Source organism: Bos javanicus, chromosome 1 (genome assembly GCF_032452875.1).
Source record: "Bos javanicus breed banteng chromosome 1, ARS-OSU_banteng_1.0, whole genome shotgun sequence".
Taxonomy (NCBI): Eukaryota; Metazoa; Chordata; class Mammalia; order Artiodactyla; family Bovidae; genus Bos; species Bos javanicus.
Genome location: NC_083868.1, coordinates 115,980,903 through 116,004,278, shown reverse-complemented (window position 1 = coordinate 116,004,278; position 23,376 = coordinate 115,980,903). Strand labels below are relative to the sequence as shown.

The following is a 23,376-nucleotide window of genomic DNA, read 5'->3' as shown; positions in this document are numbered from 1 at the left end:
CAGGTGGTCTGGTATTCCCATCTCTTTCAGAATTTTCCACAGTTTATTGTGATCTACACAGTCAAAGGCTTTGGCATAGTCAATAAAGCAGAAATAGATGTTTTTCTGAAACTCTCTTGCTTTTTTGATGATCCAGTGGATGTTGGCAATTTGATCTCTGGTTCCTCTGCCTTTTCTAAAACCAACTTGAACATCTGGAAGTTCACGGTTCATGGATTACTGAAGACTGGCTTGGAGAATTTTGAGCATTACTAAACTACCGTGTGAGATGTGTGCAATTGTGCAGTAGTTTGAGCGTTCTTTGGCATTGCCTTTCTTTGGAATTGGAATGAAAACTGACCTTTTGCAGTCCTGTGGCCACTGCTGAGTTTTCCAAATTTGCTGGCATATTGAGTGCAGCACATTCATGGCATCATCTTTCAGGATTTGAAATAGCTCAACTGGAATTCCATCACCTCCACTAGCTTTGTTCGTAGTGATGCTTTTTAAGGCCCACTTGACTTCACATTCCAGGATGTCTGGCTCTAGGTGAGTGATCACACCATCATGATTATCTGGGTCGTGAAGCTCTTTTTTGTACAGTTCTTCTGTGTATTCTTGTCACCTCTTCTTAATATCTTCTGCTTCTGTTAGGTCCATACCATTTCTGTCCTTTATTTAGCCCATCTTTGCATGAAATATTCCGTTTGTATCTCTAATTTTCTTGAAGAGATCTCTAGTCTTTCCCATTCTGTTATTTTCCTCTATTTCTTTGCATTGATCGCTGAAGAAGGCTTTCTTATCTCTTCTTGCTATTCTTTGGAACTCTGCATTCAAATGGGTGTATCGTTCCTTTTCTCCTTTGCTTTTCACTTTTCTTCTTTTCACACTATTTGTAAGGCCTCCCCAGATGGCCATTTTGCTTTTTGCATTTCTTTTCCATGGGGATGGTCTTGATCCCTGTCTCCTGTACAATGTCATGAACCTCATTCCACAGTTCATCAGGCACCCTATCTATCAGATCTAGTCCCTTAAATCTATTTCTCACTTCCACTGTATAATCATAAGGGGTTTGATTTAGGTCATACCTGAATGATCTAGTGGTTTTTCCTACTTTCTTCATTTTAAGTCTGAATTTGGCAATAAGGAGTTCATGATCTGAGTCACAGTCAGCTCCCGGTCTTGTTTTCGCTGACTCTATAGCACTTCTCCATCTTTGGCTGCAAAGAATATAATCAATCTGATATTGGTGTTCACCATCTGGTGATGTCCATGTGTAGAGTCTTCTCTTGTGTTGTTGGAAGAGGGTGTTTGCTATGACCAGTGCATTTTCTCGGCGAAACTCTATTAGCCTTTGCCCTGCTTCATTTCATATTCCAAGGCCAAATTTTCCTGTTACTTCAGGTGTTTCTTGACTTCTTACTTTTCCATTCCAGTCCCCTTTAAAGAAAAAGACATCTTTTTTGGGGGGGTGTTAGTTCTAAAAGGTCTTGTAGGTCTTCATAGAACAGTTCAGCTTCTTCAGCGTTACTGGTTGGGGCATAGACTTGGATTACTGTGATATTGAATGGTTTGCCTTGGAAATGAACAGAGATCATTCTGTCATTTTTGAGATTGCATCCAAGTACTGCATTTTGGGCTCTTTTGTTGACCATGATGGCTACCCCATTTCTTCTAAGGGATTCCTGCCCACAGTAGTAGATACAATGGTCATCTGAGTTAAATTCACCCATTCCAGTCCATTTTAGTTTTCTGATTCCTAGAATGTTGACATTCACTTTTGCCATCTCCTGTTTGACCACTTCCAATTTGCCTTGATTCATGGACCTAACATTCCAGGTTCCTATGCAATATTGCTCTTTACAGCACCGGACCTTGCTTCTATCACCAGTCACATCCACAACTGGGTTTTTTTTTCTTTCTTTGGCTCCATCTCTTCATTCTTTCTGGAGTTATTTCTCCACTGATCTCCAATAGCGTATTGGGCACCTACCAACCTGGGCAGTTCCTCTTTCAGTATCCTGTCATTTTGCCTTTTCATACTGTTCATGGGGTTCTCAAGGCAAGAATACTGAAGTGGTTTGCCATTCCCTTCTCCAGTGGACCACATTCTGTCAGGGTTACTTAAATTCATGGTTCTTTAAGAAAATTAGCCTCAGAAGTGTTAAACAGAGCATTAAGTTTTGATTCTCTCCTGTGAAAGTAGTTCTGAAATTAAAAAATTTTCCTTGTATACTATCCACCTTCTATGCAGAAATTCCCTTAACAACACATAACAATGTAGTTATCCAAGTTCTTTTTCTTCCTTTCTAGAAAGTGGAACAGTAACAGAATCACACATTTTACATAAATCATCAGAATTAGCTTGGGTGCACATGTATGACATCTTCATTTCCAATATTATTTAGTGGAGTTATGTAACAATTGAGGTTATATATTATCAATCAAGGTTATATATTAACCAAATAGAATTTGAAATAGCAAGTTACATATTAAGCTGAGAAATGCACTTTTAAAATTGGGCTTACAAAGTCTACATCAGTGCCTTTCATTTCACAAAGTTCATTATCTTTCCTGGGTTACCCAACAGTGGACCTAAGTCTTGGCTTAGGCTTAGGTGCTGGAAAGTTTTCCATTATTCACTCCAAAACTACTCCAGTCACTACATAGCCATTAAGATGATCAATTTGTATATGATTTACTTTTAATAAAGCTATAATAAAGATATCAGTAAAGGTATATCAAACTTTTTTATGGATCTCTTTGTTTTCTTCTCTTTCCTGGCAGCTCAAATGGTAAAGAAACTGCCCACAATGCAGGAGAACCCGGTTCAACCCTTGGGTCAAAAGATCCCGTGGAATACCCACTCCAGTACTCTCCTGGAGAATTCCGTGGACAGTGGAGCCTGGTGGGCTACAGTCCATGAGGTCAAAAAAGTCAGACACAACTGAGCAACTAAGACACACACACAGAGGGAGTGTGTGTCTGTTCTATTTTACAGAATCTTTGAGAATATCCTTCTCTAAATTGGTGTTCCATAATTATTTTTCTCATATGTTAATGCAGGGAGATTTGATATGAACTGTCAAAAATGTGAGTGTTATCCTTTACAAACTGCACACTGGAACTTCAGCTGTTATCCTTAGCACTAGCCTTCTGTACCTGCCAGGTAACAACCTATTGTGCCAATGAGGGAACTCAACTGGCCCAGTAGTTACATAGTAACTAGGTGGTGTTTGCCTCTATTTAGTTTCAGGCACTGAAATGTTGTCTAATACTGTCTTGCTTAAGAAACAGAACAGTTACAACATGAGGAAAAAATATTTTGGCTTTCTGATATTGGGAGTCCTCTTAGCAGGTTATATTTATGTACCTCTTCCAGATAATGTTGAAGAACCATGGAAAATAATGCTGTTAAATACTTTTTTAAAAACTTCATCATATTTGGTAAGTGATATTATTTATTAATCAAGAAAGTCAAGTTTTATAATATTCTAGCTTTGTTTCATTTTGTTTTTACAAGTTCTTCATAACCTTGGCTTCTTGTTGTCAAATTCTCCTGACTGCTATACCGCTGAGTGATCTCAGAGCAAAGTGTAACAAGATGACCAAGGAGGCATTCAGGTTGTATTTCTAAAGTGATCTATTCTGCTAGCGGTAAAAATGTGTGTGTGTGTGCATATGTGTGTGTGACAATCTCGTTTTATTTTTTCTACTCTTGTGTGCTTTTGAGAGGGTAACAGGCAGGAAGGCCAGGGGTCTCCAAATGGAGAAAATAGGCCGCGTCTGTCAGACATTTGTGTCTCTCTTAAGCTGCAGGAGGAAACAAACTAGCATATTTTTTTTCCTTCTCTATACAAATTTAAAAGAAGGTTTCCCTTAAAATACTGTGTTGCCATAATGACACCTGGTCTCACCTGAAGTTCAGATGAGATCAGTCGCTCAGTCGTGTCCGACTTTTTGCAACCCCATGAATCACAGCACGCCAGGTCTCCCTGTCCATCACCAACTCCCATAGAAAAGAAATGCAAAAAAGCAAAATGGCTGTCTGGGGAGGCCTTACAAATAGCTGTGAAAAGAAGAAAAGCGAAAAGCAAAGGAGAAAAGGAAAGATATAAGCATCTGAATGCAGAGTTCCAAAGAATAGCAAGAAGAGATAAGAAAGCCTTCTTCAGTGATCAATGCAAAGATATAGAGGAAAACAACAGAATGGGAAAGACTAGGGATCTCTTCAAGAAAATCAGAGATACCAAAGGAACATTTCATGCAAAGATGAGCTCGATAAAGGACAGAAATGGTATGGACCTAACAGAAGCAGAAGATATTAAGAAGAGATGGCAAGAATACCCAGAAGAACTGTACAAAAAGATCTTCACGACCCAGATAATCACGATGGTGTGATCACTGACCTAGAGCTAGACATCCTGGAATGTGAAGTCAAGTGGGCCTTAGAAAGCATCACTATAAACAAAGCTAGTGGAGGTGATGGAATTCCAGTTGAGCTCTTCCAAATCCTGAAAGATGATGCTGTGAAAGTGCTGCACTGAATATGCCCCAAATTTGGAAAACTCAGCAGTGGCCACAGGACTGGAAAAGGTCAGTTTTCATTCCAATCCCAAAGAAAGGCAATGCCAAATAATGCTCAAACTACCGCACAATTGCACTCATCTCACAAGCTAGTAAAGTAATGCTCAAAATTCTCCAAGCCAGGCTTCAGCAATATATGAACCGTGAACTTCCAGATGTTCAAGCTGGTTTTAGAAAAGGCAGAGGAACCAGAGATCAAATTGCCAACATCTGCTAGATCATGGAAAAAGCAATAGAGTTCCAGAAAAACATCTATTTCTGCTTTATTGACTATGCCAAAGCCTTTGACTGTGTGGCTCACTATAAACTGTGGAAAATTCTGAAAGAGATGGGAATACCAGAACACCTGAAGTTAACTATTCTCAAACCTTGAGTTAACCAATGCATTTTTCTTATGGAAATGTTTGTCTTAAGCCATGTTAATGTACTATGCATTTACCCCAGACTCTGTCTTCAAGTTGGTTCCGCCTTTTGGCTCAGAAACTACTTGACAAACCATTATGTTATACTCAGATATTATTCCCCTAATCTATGTAAACTATACTATTTGTTTGGTAATCTGCCCTTCTACAAGATTCAAGTCAATCGTTTTATGGCCTGGGATGAATCGTCTGGTACAGAGATTATCCCAAAATACATTTTATGGATGAAGGGCCTGGTGCCATTCTGAGTTTTAAGACACACCTTTCTTTCATTAACAGACTGCTAATGACTATATAACATCCAGCTGAAGACTAGCAGGGGGATACTCTTTCTGCCCTCTTCTGATGCCTTTGTCAGAAGCTTTCTCTATCTCCTTTATACTTTAATAAAACTGTATTACACAAATGCTCTGAGCGATCAAGCCTCGTCTCTGACCCTGGATTGAATTCTTCTCCTCTGGAGGCCAAGAATTCCGTCAACAACAAGCTTTCACTTTCAGAATTTCATACAAAATTCAGAAGTCATATGCTTACTCAGTAGGAACCTATGACATTTAAACACTAGTAATGGTTTTGGAACACAATATATGCTGTAGACGTGCAAGTAGGTTCTCATGGTATAGAAAAGCTGACTGTAAATGCCTAATAAAAAACATGAGAGGTTTGTTGTTGATGGTCAGTTGCCTAGTAGTGTCTGACTCTTTGTGACCCCATGAACTGCAGCACACCAGGTTTTTCTGTCCCTCACAATATCCCTAAGTTTGCCCAAGTGTCCAAGATCCATATAGTCAAGAATGAGAGGTTTAGTTAGAGGCAATCAGTTATCACCCCTGGATTTGTTATGACTACTTATTTGGAAACCTGATCCAGTTTACTCCTCTAACCTTCTCACTGCAAGATTAGCCTCCTCCCTTTGTCTGTCTCTCTGTCTCTCTCTCTCTGTCCCTCTCTATATAAAAAAGAAATCAGCAAAGATTGTTTGGTGGCAGACTGGAAACTGCTAAAGTCATTCTGTAATATTTTCCACTCCAACCAGCAAGGCATGAAAATATTACAGAATGACTTTGCAATAATTAGCAAAATTCCAATTGGCTCAGCAATTCCATTTCATGGATTTATCATAGACAAAATGCAACCTCTGGAAGTTTTTCATGTATTACTATTTTATTGCTTGTAATACCAAAATACTAAAAATAACAAAACTTTGCACCTCAATAGGGCTGAATAAGTGAACTATATTTTTATACACTTACTGAATCCTTTGCATTATGTAAAAGAATGAGGGGACTTTTTACGTGAAGATGTGGACAGATCTATAAGATATATGATTAAATGAGAAATGCAAAAAACCCAACAGAATACTTGTTATGTTGGAGTGACGCTACTATTATGAGACAAGTCTGGGAGCGCTCCAACAAGGCGAAGGAAATAACAAATGTCTTCCTCTTGGTAACTACCAGCTTTGTTTCAGTGTCTATATGTGCACTAGTGTTCATGATAATGGCTGACATGTGTACTTCATTATGGAAGCAAAATAGTAGTCTAGCCCCAGTTTGTGTGCATCAAGTAGAGCTGGCTAAATAATTTTTCGAGCCTGGTGCAAAATGAAAACTCGAGAACCCTTGTTCAAAAGGCAGGGAGGAAAAGGCACAAAGATATTTAATCATAAAGCTTTTCCTTTAAAAACATCTATTACTCGTGATATATAATATATGTGAGCTTCCCAGGTGGCACAATGGTAAAGAATCTACCTGCCGACACAGGAGATGCAAAAGACAAGGGTTCGATCCATGGGTTGGGAAGATCCCCTGAAGTAGGAATGGAAATCACTTCAGTATTCATGCCTGAAAAATCCCATGGACAGAGGAGCCTAGAGGGCTACAGTTCAGGGGTTGCAAAAGTCAGACACGACTGATCACACACACACAATGTTGAGCTAGGTATGTTTGGGCTTCTCTGTTTGTTCAGCAGTAAAGAATCTGCCTGCCAATGCAGGAGATGCAGGTTTGATTTCTGGGTTGGGAAGATCCCCTGAAGGAGGAAATGTCAACCTACTTCAGTATTCTTGCCTGGGAAATCCCATGGACAGAGGAGCCTGGCAGACTACAGTCCACAGGGTCACAAACAGTCAAGCACGACTGAGCAACTAAACAGCAGCAACAAATGATACAGGTAATAGTGAATACATGAATAACAGCATATACAAATTATAAAAATATGTATGTAATTTATGTGTTGCTATGAATAATAATAACTTATTAATGTAATGCTTTTTATTTATCAAGTCTTTTCTCATTTTTCTATAAAGTTATTCATCAGGTCAACAAGATCTATACTTTTAGTAACTTCATTTTCAATACATATAATTGAAATTGAAACCAATTGCTTATAGCAAACGCAAGATCACATTAATTTTTAATAATCTGTATATTTTCTGTATCAACCCCTTATCAGTTATATCATTTATATAACATCTTCTCCCATTCAGTAGACAGACTTTTCATTTTGTTGATAGTCTCCTTCACTGTGCAAAAGGTTTTTAATTTGATGTAGTCCCACTTGTTTATTTTTGTTTTTGTTTCCCTTGTCTAAAGAGACATTTCCAAAAACGTATTGCAGAGACTGATGTCAGAGAGCATATTGCTTATTTTTTAAAGAGTTTTATTGATTCAGGTCTTACATTTAGTCTTTAATATATTTTGAGTATATTTTTTAAATGATGTGAGAAGGTAGTCCTGTTTGATTCTTAGCATGTAGCTGTCCAGTTTTCCCAACACCATTTATTGAAGAGGCTCTCTTTTCCCCCATTGTATATTCTTGCCCTTTGTCATAGAGTAATTTCCCATATCAGTGCGAGTTTATTTCTGGTCTTGAGATTCTAATCCATTGATGTCTGGATCTGTTTTTTTCCGGTATCACAATTCTAATCCATTGATGTCTTGGTTTGTTTTTTTCCCAGTATAGTCCTTATTTGATCAATATAAGTTTAGTAGTATAGTTTGAAATCAGAGAGCATGATACCTCCAGCATTGTTCTTTTTTATCAGAATTGTTTGGGTTATTCAGAGTCTTTTGCATTTCCATACAATTCTAGAGTTCTTTATTCTAATTCTATGAAATATGCCATTGGTATTTTGACAGAGGTTGCTTTGACTCTGTAGATTGCCTTGAGAAGTATGGTCATTTTTACAGTAATAATGTCAATTCTAACTCATAAGCATTGTATATCTGTCTGTCTGTGTCATCTTCGATTTCTCTCCACGTCTTACAGTTATCCAAGTCCTAGTCCCAGTTTGCCCTACACGTCACCCTCCCTGGGTGGCCAGTCCAGTTGCTCTGAGCACACACTGACTGCTGCCTACTGTGTCTATGGGTCTGAGCATTTAAAATTGTGTCCTTTCATTTATTTCTGATACTGGTAAACTGCAGCTTCTCTTTCTTTCTGATTATTCTGACTGGAGGCTGATCAATTTTATGGGATTTTTTTTTTCAAGGAATAAATCTTTAATTTTCTTTATCTATTTCTATTTTATTGATTTCCAGGGGGTTTTCCCTCCTTTATTCTTTCCTTCATACTTTAATATGCTAATCTAACTCTAAATTTGTAGTGGAGGAAGCTTAGATCAGTTCCTTCAGACCTTTCTTCTCCTCTAATAATGCATTTAAAGCTAAGAATTTTCCTTCAGTCAATGCTTTTTCTGCACTCTACAAATTTTGATATGCTATAATTTCATTATCAATTGCTTAAAAATATTTTTTCAATTTGTCTAGAGGTATCTTTTCCTTGGCCAATGAGTTATTTAGCAATATGTTGTATAATTTCCAAATATGTAGGGATTCCTCATACACTATTTGTGTTTCCAGTTTTTATTTTACTTATGCTATGATTGACAACTATTCTGTATGATCTTAATTTATTTGGCTTGTTGAGATATTTTTTCCCCAAAATTTGTCATGTGGTACATCTTTGTGAAATTTCTTTATGCAGTTGAAAAGAATGTGTATTCTGTTTTCATTGAGTGGAATGTCCTCAATACATTAATTCTGTTGAGTTGATAGTTTTTTCAAATTTTCTATATGGTTACTATTTTTCTATTTGCTTTTTCTATCAATAAATGATGTAAGAATATCAATTTCCAACTAATAACTTTGGATTTTTTTTTTGTTTCTCCTTTCAATTTTTCAGTTCTCGATTCCTGCATTATTAAGCTCTGTTACTGTTTGCATACACATTTTAGTATTGCTGTGTCTTGGAGAACTAAGCTTTTTGTTATTATGATTCCTAGTACTGTGCCTTTTTTCAGAAGCATATATTATAATACAGTCTTGTTATCAGGGTGGCAGGAGATTGATTGAAGAAACCCCCTCAGAAACCAATATCAGGGCTGAAGTCCCTTATATTAAATGGCACAGACCAGTTAATATAGCCAATCCTCCTATCAGTGGATTTTGTATCTGTGGATTCAACCTGTGTGTGCCTGTTAAGTTGCTTGTTATGTCCGACTGTGTGCAACACTATGGACTGTAGACTGCCAGGATCCTCTGTCCGTGAGATTCTCCAGGCAAGAATACTGGAGTGGGTTGCCATGCCCTCATCCAGGGGATCTTCCCTATCCAAGGGATCAAACTGGCCTCTCCTATGTTTCCTGCATTGGCAGGTGGGTTCTTTACCAAAAGCGCCACCTGGGAAGCCTGGATTCAACCCACCAGAGATCACAACCCTAGGATATGGAGGGCCAATTGTATTTTGCTTTCATAGCGTAACTGTATTAAGATTTTTATTTTACCTTAATTTTAATAAAATTAGAAATGAAAGAAGGTTTAAACAGTGCTTATTCCACCATTTTGTTGTATTTGCCATTCTTTTGAATTGCATATTTGAAAATTGAGTATTTTTGTTCCTTAGAGCCTCAGTCATTCTAGACCTTTCATGATAAAAATGTTGGAATCTTTTGTCTATTGAATTGTTAGTCTGTTTCTTACTGTAATCAGTTTGTTATATATTCTAAAGACTATCATTTTCATAATTGCAAGTTTATTATTTACATTGTGCTTTGACGTTTCAACCACTTTACTAGATTTTTTAAATATTATTGTTAAATTTAACAAAACTTAATTTTTCAATATGCCTTTCATAGCCTTTGGGTTTTGTTTGGTTTTTAATATGTGTGTGTTGTATATTTTATTAAATTCTTCTTAAGGACTCTTTCCTTTCATTCAGCCTCTTGGAGTCCAAACGTATAGGAATAGCAAACAACCTGTATTTCTCTATCACCACATTTTGTTTTTCTCTAGACTAAGCTTACTTAATCTGACTGAAAGGTTTTCTCTTCAGTTAATCATCCAAACTCTATTTTCCTTTTAAGTCTTAGTTAAAGTAGAAGTTAAAAACCTTTTCCTCACCTTGACAATTATTCCAAAGAATTTTTCCCATATTTACATTACAATGTACTTTTGTAACTTGCCTTTCATTAGACTGTGATTTTTTTCTTTTCTTTTTTTTTTGAGGATGAATAGCTTGCCTAATTGTACTGGGCATTGACAACAGAATTATATATTCCATACTAATATCTATTGGGTGAGTGTATAAGTGAGGATTAGTGTCACTTAGGTTATTCATCATACAGTAGTAAAGCATCTGGGTTTGTATATCTTCTGGTGGTATAATCATTGATTTTTCTGACTATAACTAAGAGTTTTGGGGTAATATTGAATATTTATGTACACCTCTTGACTCAAAACATTTTTTACAGTTAGAGTATATGTGTATTTTTATTTCATTTTAGGCCCTGTTTGGTGAAATATTGGGGCTAAACCATTTCATGAAATCGATGGCACTCTTTTCAAGAATTCAAGGTTTTCCACCAACATCAGATGAAAACATAATTGTGAAAGATACAACATTCAATGATATTCCTGTCCGTATATATGTGCCCCAACAGAAGACAAAATCATTAAGAAGAGGCTTGTTTTATATTCATGGTGGTGGCTGGTGTTTTGGTAGTAATGGTAAGGGTGATACATTGGTAGATTCATTTCATATAATGTAAATGATGATTCTCATATTAGGAGCTACAAATTAAATATCATGCTCTTGCTTCTGAAATTATTTTCAGGAAAGCAACGTGAATTAAGTTTTTGAAATCTCAGTCTGAATAAAATGTTATTAACATTCAGAATTTAACACATTTTGTTACCAAAAAAAATTAAGACAGTTTCTGATCCTACCACTCACTGACAGACCCTATAAATTTTGCAGAATGAAGATTAAGCACCTTAGCAAATAAAAATTCTTTTTGTCTTTTGAACTCATTAACATATTGCTGGAAATGTCTTATTTATCCTTCAAGACGCAAATGATTATTTTCAAAGTTCCTAATGCCCCAATATAGATGTGAAAAAGCTTTCCAATTACTTAATTAAATGTTAAGGTATAGTCAGCTTTCTTGAAATCATCTCCTGCTTAACAGTATAGGACTAAATAATGAGTTGCATTTCATTATTTTATTTTCCTTTGAAGAACATTTCTATCCTTTCCCAGATCAAGTTGTACTCCAGAAAAACAGTTTAGTTTTTATGTTTGAAAGGAGACATTTAGTACATTTTTTCATGTATGTTATCACAATGGATAGGACTGTGGATTGAAAGTAGGAAGACTGTGTTCAAGGCCCAAGGTCCAGTGTACTGAGAGTATGGTTGGCAAGGGTAAGACATGCCACTGTGCTCTGAAAAGGAAAACTGATCAGGGGCAAGTGAAAGGATCACCAGACTTAATGATTCACATTCTACTGACATGTGAATATGTAAACTGATCAACAGGAAGCTAAGTATTAGACTTTTTTCTTTAGGTAATATTTTAAGATAAAGGGAAGAAATATAAAGTCATCACAGTAAACTTTATTCTTGACAGTATCATTTTTCAATTCTTATAGTGGTCCAGTGTTGTGGTCTTTTACAGACCAGGACCTGGGGACCAGAGTCGATGAAAAGGAAGAGAGAAAAAGAGAGAGAGAGAGCAGTATCTCTCAGGTTACGTGCAAAACCAATAAAGCCCATGCACAGGACATGTGCCGCTCATGAAGGCACAGGGCGTCCTCTCAAGAGGGTCTTGAAAGCCCGGTGAGAAATTGAGCTTGGTAGGCTTCCACGCTCCTAAGAGAATGAAGACAGAAAGAAGGACGTGGGGGACCCAAGTATCTAGTGGAACAAGGGTGTTTTATTAGCAGAAATGCATGCTTATATATCTTCAGTAAAATGATTACTCAGCTATTACAAAGAATGAAATTCTACCAGTTGCAACAAAATGGATAGTCTAATATATACAAGGTCACTGAAGAGAGTCACTGAAGAGAGTCACTGAAAAGAATCCAAGCAGGTGCCCTTTCTCAGCCCTGAGAACTGCATGCAGCTCTACTCTTTCCTGTATTCCAGGAACTGATAAGAAACAGAGAGTCCTTGAGAAATGGCACACAAAGGAAAATGCAACATATTGGATCCCTTAAAGCTGAACGTCCCCTGACAGTCCAGTATTTTTTCTTTTATTTCAGATTATTATAGCTATGACCTTCTGTCAAGATGGACAGCAGAGAGACTTGATGGAGTTGTCATATCAACCAAGTAAGAGCTGTGTTATTTGATTTTAGGCCATATGCCTTACATATCAGTATACACTCAACTATATAGAGTGTCTTATTATGGCAAAAATAAATCTGTGCCTCTGATGACATTGATTATGGACAGAGAAACCAAATGTCAGAAGCTGTCCAGTCCAGCAGTGGAGAGAAAAGGCATACACCATATTTGAAGAAGGAACAGAGGTCAGAAAGGCAAGATGTTGTTCAAGTGAAGTTAGCCAACAGTATCACATGGATTTAACTACTACCTCTAGATCTTTCCCTATAATTAGCAGGATATTAAGGAAATTTTTGAGCCAGAAGATTGGGGTTGAATGTCAGCTCTGCAGATTGGTAACTGTGTGATATTTTACAGGATATTGAACTCTAAGTATTAACGATTTGCATATCTCATCATTGACATGGGGACTACATATTATAATACATGTAACAGTGCTTAGAAAGGTGCCTAGAAGTTAGTAATCCATTGATATTACCCATATTTACCATGAAAGTAAGACAAAACCTATCTCAAAGTCCATTCTAATATACACCTTAGAAAGAGTAGGGAAAGGGTTTAAATTTTCTATAGAACACACTGTCTGTGAGAACCTTCTTAAACATAAACTTCAGAAAATTCAGTTAATGGACTAATGGAATAATTATCATATTAAACTGATATATTTTGATAAAATAACAGTAATTCTAGAGAAACAAGTAATAATAATGATATATTTTTTAAAAAAAAGATAGAATATTTACCAAAAATAATCACTCTGCAAATATTTTTTCCTGGGAAAGGTAGCAGCTAGTAAGCTTTTCCCCAAGACCAAACCAAATTTAACAATTGGACTTTATATTTTGATTATAAAAATGACAATATTTAGAGATTCCCAGTCAAATTTTATGATTAGGAAAAACATGTTTCCAACAAATATGTTGGTAAAAGCAAAATTTTACTCTTGATTTTTGGTCAAGAGTCCAGGAAAATCAATGGTTATAGCACAGGGAACTCTGCTCAATATTCTGTTATAAACTATATGGGAAAGGAATCTGAAAAAGAATGGATATATGTATATGTGTAACGGAGTCACTTTGCTGTACACGTGAAACTAACACAACAATGTTAATCAAATATAAGTCAACATAAAGTAAAAGTTAAATAAAAAATTTGAAATGATAAGAAAATCAGTGATTAAGAAAGCATTGTTTTCCTATCTACAGCTACAGACTAGCCCCAAAGTACCATTTTCCAGTTCAATTTGAAGATGTGTACACTGCATTAAAATGGTTTTTAGACCCCCAAAATCTTGAAAGCTATGGTGTAGATCCTGGAAGAATCGGTATCTCTGGAGACAGTGCTGGAGGGAATTTAGCTGCAGCAGTGGCACAGCAGGTAAGATGCTCAGCATTTTCACTTATTGTATTTTCTTTATCTTTCATTTACAAATTTTTAACTCATACATCAAGATTATAAATATAATTTGTCGCTAATTTTATTTTACTTATTTAAGAACATTGAGAAGAATGATTTCATACTTTGAACTTCTTTATATATAAAATGCTGAAACAATTTCCTATATAGTCCATTGGCATTTTTAATGAGAGAAATTCAATAAAGGGTAACAATAAGTATAATTAAGAAATCTGAATATGTATGTAATCTAAGTATATTCATGACATATGTTCAGAATATTGTATATTATAATATACTTTAATATGTGTATATATGCTTGCCAGAAAGAAATATAGGTCATCACTGAGAGAAGTCAACATGATCCTAGTTTCCAGTTTATTCCTAAAACTGATTATTTTTTTTCAGTAATCAACAGAGAGTTGAAAGTAAGCAGATATACAAAGAGGAAAATAAAAACAAGTTAACAGGAAAAAAATATCACCCAGATTCAGATGTTGCTATTGTTATAAAAATCTTTTAGTAGAATCTGTTTAAAATAAATAAAAGTATATTTCAAAATTTGGAAATAGGCTCATGAAAGAAACTATGTAAAACTAATAATATAAGATATTTGAAAAATAAACAAAATTTCAATAAATAAAAACATTACCCATAAAAATTAGGCTTTCAATGTAGTTGTTTTAAGATTTTATACTTTTTGAGCAATTTTAGATTCATATAAAAATTGAGAAGAAGATGAGAAATTTACAGTCTACCCTCTGCCACACATTCATAGACTCTTTCATTATCAACAACCCCACCCAGAGTGGTACATTTGTTACAGTTAATGAACTTGTATTTACACATTATAATCCTCCAAAGTCCATAGTTTATATTAGGGTTCATTCTAGGTTTTACTATGTAGAAGTGTTAGTATATTGACTGCAATACAGCAATATAGAAAATTGGAAGAGAGATCAGAAAATTGTTTGTAATGTTGAACAGAGAGATTAAAAGATAGAAAATACAAAATAATAATGTCATTAAATATATGGCAAAAAGACTAATATGAATATATCCTTCTAATCTGAGGACAGAATGATGACTATTTTTAGAAATAAAATTCCAGAAAATTCACAACCCAACATACTCTCCCTTTGGATTTTAAAGAGGAGTGTTTCAGGCAGAAGGAAATTAACCACAGAGGGAGGATCAAAAAGATAGGAAAAAATAAAGAGAAGGGAAAAAGGTAAATATATTCACAGACTAAAATGAAAATGAACATGACTCTATAAAAGAATAATAATTGTGTCCTGTGATGTAAAAATAGAAATAAATTAATATGAAAAATATTAATGGATGGATTTTCTTTTAAAAATTTAAAAATTTTAAAAATTTAAGAAAATAAAATTTAAAAAAAAATTAATATGAAAAATAATAACCCATGCATAGAAGGACTAATTAGAATATTAAAATATTCCATTAACTTTCTATTTTGTAAGAAGGTAATAAAGATGTAATTAATATTCAGTTCAGTGCAGTTCAGTCGCTCAGAAGTGTCTGACTCTTTGTGACCCCATGAATCACAGCACACCAGGCCTCCCTGTCCATCACCAACTCCCGGAGTTCACTCAAACTCATGTCCATCGAGTCGGTGATGCCATCCAGCCATCTTCACATTTGATAAAGTAATGAGTTTATGTTTATCCTTAGTGGACATATAAAAAAATGTTATAAAAATGTACCAATAAAATGATATCACAGGAAAATTGAATAATAAAAAATATTTCAAAAACTACAAAATGGAAAAAGAATAGTAGAATAGATGAGATAAATAGAATGCACAATAATACATAAATTATGAATTTAAACCAAAAATATTAATAAATGTTTTGGTATAGATGTACTAAAAATTCTGGTAGAATACAAAAAATGGAAACAATAAAATTTTAAATTCCAACAGAAGTTGTATGAATAGGATGCTTTAAAACAGATATAAATAGATGCAAGAAAAAAAGATAGTAAAAGATATGTCAAACAAATACTAATCAGTATACTTATTTTATAATCATATTAAATAATCCTAGAGGAAAAAAACTATTCCTGGAATTAACATGCAACATTCCTAACTATAATTCCATTTACTGGAAGATGAAAAAAAAAAAAAAAACACATCCATTTACATGCAATTAATAACAGTCTGAAAAGACAGAGCAAAGCTGATAGGAAATAAAGGAAAAATGAACAAATTAATTGCAAAATTGGAAGAATTTTACTAATCTCTTTCAGTAATAGAATAGCATGGTTGATAAATTTAAACAGTGAACATAAAATAATAAACAGCAGAATGTACATTTCTTTGAAACACACAAAACATTTTTCTTAATCAGGCACATATGCAGGGTTATAAACCAAGTCTCAAACAATTCAAAGAACTGAAATCAAATAGACCCCTGCTATTCATAGCATAGTATGTGAACTAGCAGTATCAGCAGCATCTGGGCACTTATTGGAGATAGAGAATCATTGGTCTTACCAAAGATGTCCTGAATAACACTATGCATATGTAACAAGAATTCTAAGTGATTCTAAGTATGCACAATAAAATTTGAGAAATCAAATTATTTAGATTATATCTCTCTCTGTCCACAGTTAGCATAATGCTTTGAACTACTAATAAAATATCAAGAGAAAACTCTGTATGTTTTGAAAGTAAGATGCTCATTCCTGATTAATCCAAGTGTGAAAATATTTGACCTGCATTATAATAGATATACATTATACTGTGTGAAACACAGATATATCAACATCCAGAGGAAAATATACAGCCTTAACTAAATATAAAAAAATTGCTAAAATTAACAGGTCAGTATCCTTTTAATGAAATTAAAAAAAGAAAAGAATGCCTAAAAAATAGAAACAAAGACAAAATAAAAAGGGATAAGAGATAGATGAGAGCATAAAAATGAAATTAAAAATAAACACAATAAGATCAGCAAAGTCAACAGAAATAGTTTCTTGAAAAAAGCAATACAGTTGATTAGTCTGGGTGAGACAGACCAAGAAAAAATGGTGAGAATCTTAATAAGCTGATATAAGGAAGAAAAGGAGACTATAGCTACATATCTTACAGATATTAAAAATACAATAGTATACTTTGAACAGCTTTACTGCAATGCATTCAAATTTACATGAAATAGAAATATTCACTATAAAAAGAATTGACTCTAGGGAAAATATGAAAAAAGGATTATATTATTATCATGAAATAAACAGAACGGTCATTTTTATATTTTTACACACACACACTCCAGGATCAAATAGTTTTAAACACAAACTCTAGCAAGTATTTTTAATAGAAATATCTACTTCTAAAAACAAATTCTGAAAGTTGCAAAAGTTGCATTTTGGGAGGCTGACATATCTTGATTTGTAACCTGACAATGTCAATTTGAGAAGGAAAAATGATAAACATCTACATTTGTGAACACAGATGCAAAATCCTGAACTAAAATACTATCCAAAAAATTAAACAATACTTTAAATGGTTAGTGTATCGTGACTATTTTGAGTTCATTCTTTAGATTGTGATAGGTTTAATATTAAAATACCTTTAATACAATTCTTCAAATTAATAAAGAAGAAAATAATGATTATCTTAATAAAAGTAAGTTGTTTAAAGATAATAAATATCCAGCATCTATAAATATGAAAAAATTAGGAAACAGTGAATAGAAAAGAATCTCCTTAATTTGAAAAAGTGTGTATACAAAATCACTTAGAAGAAACATCATACTTAATAGGTAATTCATAAAAGTTTTCTCTTGAAAATTGGATAAACACTACCTGTACCCAAGTGTACCTGAAATCCTGGCCAGTACTCTGAATGATAAGCAAGTGATACTATTTTTCGGTGTGCTAATCAGTTTGATTCTTCCTGAGTATGTCATTACTTCAGGCATATACAAGATAAAGTTGGTTCTGAAAATTTTAACTTACCAAACATAACTATGCAGTAAACTAGATATATATTTTATGACTGATAAAATGATCTGTTTGTTCCAGTAACAGAAGCATATTGCAGGAAAATTAGCTTTGAAGAAAACTATAGAATTCTACTGTTTCTGGAAGAAGATGGGGACTATATTTACAAAAGCACAAAAGTTCTAATTTTCTTTGAACTATTAAGTTTAAATATTAAATTTGAGTAATAAGTTAAACCATCAAATAAATTCAAATATTAAAAACTTAGTAGTTCTGTATAATTTAAACTTATCCAGAATCAAGCATCTCTTTAAAACTCAAGCTATCTCCTTCCCATCTCAATGCTTGCTAACATATTTAGGTATTTAAAATAATTCTAATAATAGAAAAATATGTTAATCACTCAGTCGTGTCTGACTCTTTGTGACCCCATGGACTATAGCCTGCCAGGCTCCTCTGTCCATGGAATTTTCCAGGCAAGAATACTGGAGTGGATAGCCATTCTTGTCTCCAGGGGATTTTCCCTATCCAGGGTTTGAATCCAGGTCTCTGGCATTGCAGGTGGATTCCTTACCATCTGAGCCACCAGGGAAGCTCAATAATAGAAAAGAGAAGAACAGTACCTGATTATAAACTTATAGAACCTCAGATTATAAATCCAAGTTCCATAAGTATGAAATTACATTTAGTAAAAGATCCTCTTAAAAAAATGATTCTCTTGCACAGTCTATGAGGAGGATATGAATTAATTTTGCTTTGAAAATTAAAACATATTAACTACATGAACATCTAATATACAGGGAGGCCTGACATGCTTGAGTTCGTGGGGTTGCAAAGAGTCAGACACGACTGAGCAACTGAACTGAACTGAACTGAATACTAAAATTTACTTGATATTAAGATTTTTATTTTTTATCAAAATGTGTTATTGAATTGTATTTTTAAGAACCTTAATAATACATTGTTTTAACATTGTGGTTACTTTTTTCATTAAAAGGACTTATTAAAACAATATATTCTGTTTTTTTTCAGCTCTTAGAAGATCCAGATGTCAAGATCAAGCTCAAGGTTCAAACTTTAATATATCCTGCCCTTCAGAATTTTGATTTCGATTTACCATCATATCGAGAAAATGCACATTATCCAGTTCTGTCGAAATCACTCATGGTCAGATTCTGGAGTGAATATTTTACTACAGATAGATCACTTAAGAAAGCAATGCTTTCCAACCAACACATTCCTCTGGAATCGAGCAATCTGTTCAAATTTGTTAATTGGAGTTCTTTGCTCCCTGAGAAGTTTAAGAAAGGTCACATTTATAAGACTCCAACTCATGGTAGTTCAGAGCTCGCTAAAAAATACCCAGGGATTCTAGATGTGAAAGCTTCACCATTGCTAGCTGATGACAGCAAGTTGCGTGGTTTACCCCTGACCTATGTCATCACTTGTCAATATGATGTCTTAAGAGATGATGGACTCATGTATGTTACTCGACTTCAGAAGTCTGGGGTTCAAGTGATCCATAACCACGTAGAGGGTGCATTCCATGGAACACTTGCTTTTCTTTTTACTAAAGTTGGTTATAGAGCAGCCAATCAGTATATTAATTGGCTACATGAAAACCTGTAATAAAAATCTGATCAATATAGAAAAAAGTTAGCCCCAGAATTTCAGGAAAAAAGGACAAACACTGAGAGTATTCACATTAGGAATACATGTTTTATAGACTACAGTCTTTCTAAATCTGCATGTAGGTAATTATTGTTATTGTCAAGGAATGATTTTTATAGGTTAGTGTCACTCACTTTTGTTTCTCAGAGTATATTAGATTTTATTTTTCACTTTTAGCTATCACTTTCAAGCATCTAGTTTTCTTACATTCCTTTCATTTTACTTGTTTCATAAATTATTTCAGTTAGAATAAATGTCTGCTTGTTTAATACCAACCATTTACTCTGCATGGTTTTAGGTCCTTGGATAAGATCCATTTAATGCTGGTGTGAATGAAATTGTTATTCTTTCTATGTATTTTTGTCCCAGTTCTATATCAACTGTCCACCACTGCAAAATTTATTTTCTAATGCCCAACTCCTTAGTCAAGGAAAACAAAGATATAAAAAATCTCAGTCTTTTGATATTTTGATGATAGGTGCTGACAGATTATTTTAGCCAAACAAAAGCAACATTTACTTTTGGATAATCTGAATCCTTGAAACTGTCAAGGAGTCAGCTAAGAAAATAGCTCCAAATATGAGTAGCTGAGCAGTAACAGGAGAAGCACAAGGAAACAAAAATGCATATGTGTGTGCATATATGTTTGCACATATGCTCATAAACCAATGTATTTAATCTACATCTATATATATATATATCTGTATATACACACACATACATATATACATGTCCTCAAATGTATACCAAACCACAGAAAAACATCAATACAGTATACTAACGCATATATATGGAATTTAGAAAGATGGTAACAATAACCCTGTGTACGAGACAGCAAAAGAGACACTGATGTATAGATCAATCTTATGGACTCTGTGGGAGAGGGAGAGGGTGGGGAGATTTGGGAGAATGGCATTGAAACATGTATAATATCATGTATGAAACGAGTCGCCAGTCCAGGTTCGATGCACGATACTGGATGCTTGGGGCTGGTGCACTGGGACGACCCAGAGAGAGGGTATGGGGAGGGGGGAGGGAGGAGGGTACAGGATGGGGAACACAGGTATACCTGTGGCAGATTCATTTCAATATTTGGCAAAACTAATACAATATTGTAAAGTTTAAAAATAAAATAAAATTAAAAAAATAAATAAAAATAGTTTTGGGAAAATAAATTATTAAGAAGTGAGATAGGTAAGTTTGAAGATGTTTTATATGAAATAAATTTATTTTTAAAAATTGCATGTGTGCCTCTAAATAGAGACTTTATAAAACATAATGAATTCAATTATTTGAAAAAAGTGCTGTAAAAATCTTTTGTTGAATACTTCTGTTACTGGTGTTTGTCATTATCCTCTGCCTACCTCAAAGTATTCTGCAGTGGAAAACTTTACAAATAAAGACAGTCCAGTGTTGAAGTTGAGCATACTAAAAAATATTTCCTTAACTGAGTTAGTGTATTCAAAATAAAATAAGCAAAAACACTGCTGAATAAGTGAATGGATGTGAATTAGACAAGAACAGAAGTCCAGAAACAATTTATGTATTATTATGTTATTTTCTTAAATTTATACCTGATTTTTTTCATATTTAAACCTGTTCAAAAGTATAATATTTTCTTGTAATTTTTATTTTCTAGTTGTTGACATCAGGAATATAGAAGCCAGTTATTTTTATATATTGACATTGTATTCTAAGCCCTTGCTTAATTCACTTAGTAGTTCGGAAAGCTCTACACTGAATGATTTATGATTTTCTGTGTAGATAATTGTTTCAACTGTGAATAAGAGTTTTATCAATAATTATTAATTAACAGTCTTCATGCCTTTTATGTCTCTTTCTTGTCATATTGCTCTGTCTAGGATCTCCAGTAAAGTGTTAGGGAAAGAGGGGCAAGAATGGATACTCTTGTGTTTTTTCCAGTGTTCAGATTTTAATTATTTGATATTAAGTGTATTATCTAACAGCTTGATATTAGGTCTACATTTTAGGGTTGCTTTTTACCAAATGTGTTTATTCTCTTCTCCTTCAAGTTTGCTTGTTGAATTTTGGACAAGAAAATAATTGTTGAATTTGTCTAATTTAGTTGCTACATAAATTGAAATCATTACATGCTATTTTCTCTGTATTCAGTTTATCTGGTTGTTTAATCTATTTTTGTCAATCAATTTTTGTACTCCAGAGATGAATTCCACAAAGTCATACAATTCTTTATATTTATTACTTTTTTCTTTCTTCATTTTTTAAAGAACAGATTTTTATTACAAGTAGAGACTCTTAATTGTGCTTCTTAAGCATCAGGGTACATGACAGTCAGTGAATAACTATGTAAATTAAACTCCTCATTTTTGTCAACTTCCCATCATGATGCCTTTGCTCTTTGCTGAAGAAAAACAGAAAACATCAATAAAAGTTCTGTCAGGTGGGGTAGAAATGCACAACAAAGAATACCACACAAAGCGCTTTCATGAATGCATCCCTACCACAAGACGGACACTGTCTCATTACAGTCAATCTATTGCCAAGCATATTTGTTTTGATAGAGGTTTTTGAGAAATTCTGTTTGCAGTGCTGGAATAGAGATGTAGACATAGGGTATGGACATGTGGACATGGTGGGAAAGGGGAGACTGGGACGAATTGAGAGAGTAGGGTTGATGTACAAAAGTAGATAGCTAGTGGAAAGTTGCTGTTTAACACAGGGAGCTCAGCGTGGTACTCTGTGATGACATAGAGTGTTTGGATATGGGGGAGGGGAGGAAGACTCAAGAGGGAGGGGATATATGTGTAAATATAGCTGATTTACTTCATCATACAACAGAAACCAAGACAACGTTGTAAAAGCAATTATAGTCCAATTTTTAGAATGCTGATGATTAAGAAAATGTGAACACGTATCAACAAAGAATAGTGATAGGGCCAGGAAACTGATGACACTTTAAACAATAGATCAATCATATAGCAGAGACACAGGACCTCCCAGTAGAACATGGATAACAGTGTCTGAAGCATGTTCCTAATGCACTTTAAAAAAAAAAAAGTGTTTATATATTTATTTGACTGCACCAGTCTTAGTTGGGGGGCATGGGCTCTTTCATCTTCATTGTTGCATGGGGCATCTAGCTCCCTGAGCAGGGTTCAAAGCCGGACTCCATGGATTGGGAGGGCAGAGTCTTCCAATGCTGGAAGGAATGTAAACTGGTACTGCCACTCTGAAAAATGGTATGCAGATTCCTCAAGAACTTTTTTTAAAAGATAGCATCTTAAGGGTGAAGTTTAATTTCTACTTATCTATTTTAACCTGAGAAAGATTTGCCTTTGGTTAAGAAAATTATTCCCCACAATTTCTATTACTTATATCTATTACTGTGACTTATTACTAATTTCACCTGAATGCTTTTCAAATTAAAGTATATATTTTAAGAAAAGAAATTGTTGAACAAATCAAAATGAGAGAGACAGAGAGAGAAGAGTGATAGGTAATCTTTAAACGTTTCCCCCTGAGTCTTAACCTGTTATTTAATCCTGTCCATTGCCTTCTCCCTACTGTCAAATAATAAAGCAGACTATATGAAAAGTTTATATGTTTTTGTTTTAATGCTAAGCTAATTGCCAGGCAAGGACTGCATACCAGACAAGAAATTCACTGAGTCATTTTTGAAGGAGGAAAAGCAGACTTTTTGAGAACTGCAAAGTGAAAGGGCATCTGCCACATTGGCTGTGGTC

At 34.4% G+C, this 23,376-nt stretch overlaps 1 protein-coding gene across 2 annotated transcripts; it reads left to right on the top strand.

Annotated features, from left to right (window-relative positions):
* Positions 1 to 3,206: 3,206 nt before the first annotated feature.
* LOC133248411 (arylacetamide deacetylase) lies at positions 3,207 to 21,768 on the top strand. Of its 2 annotated transcripts, none has more exons than XM_061418591.1 (5): positions 3,207 to 3,426; positions 10,774 to 10,996; positions 12,535 to 12,604; positions 13,825 to 13,996; positions 19,013 to 21,768. In XM_061418591.1, the coding sequence occupies exons 1-5, from the start codon at positions 3,244 to 3,246 to the stop codon at positions 19,607 to 19,609; spliced, it is 1,245 nt and encodes a 414-aa protein (XP_061274575.1). In that variant the 5' UTR covers positions 3,207 to 3,243; the 3' UTR covers positions 19,610 to 21,768. The 2 variants fall into 2 exon arrangements, with proteins under 2 accessions (XP_061274575.1, XP_061274584.1); XM_061418600.1 differs by lacking the exon at positions 3,207 to 3,426 and adding an exon at positions 6,821 to 7,160.
* The last annotated feature ends 1,608 nt before the right edge of the window (positions 21,769 to 23,376 follow it).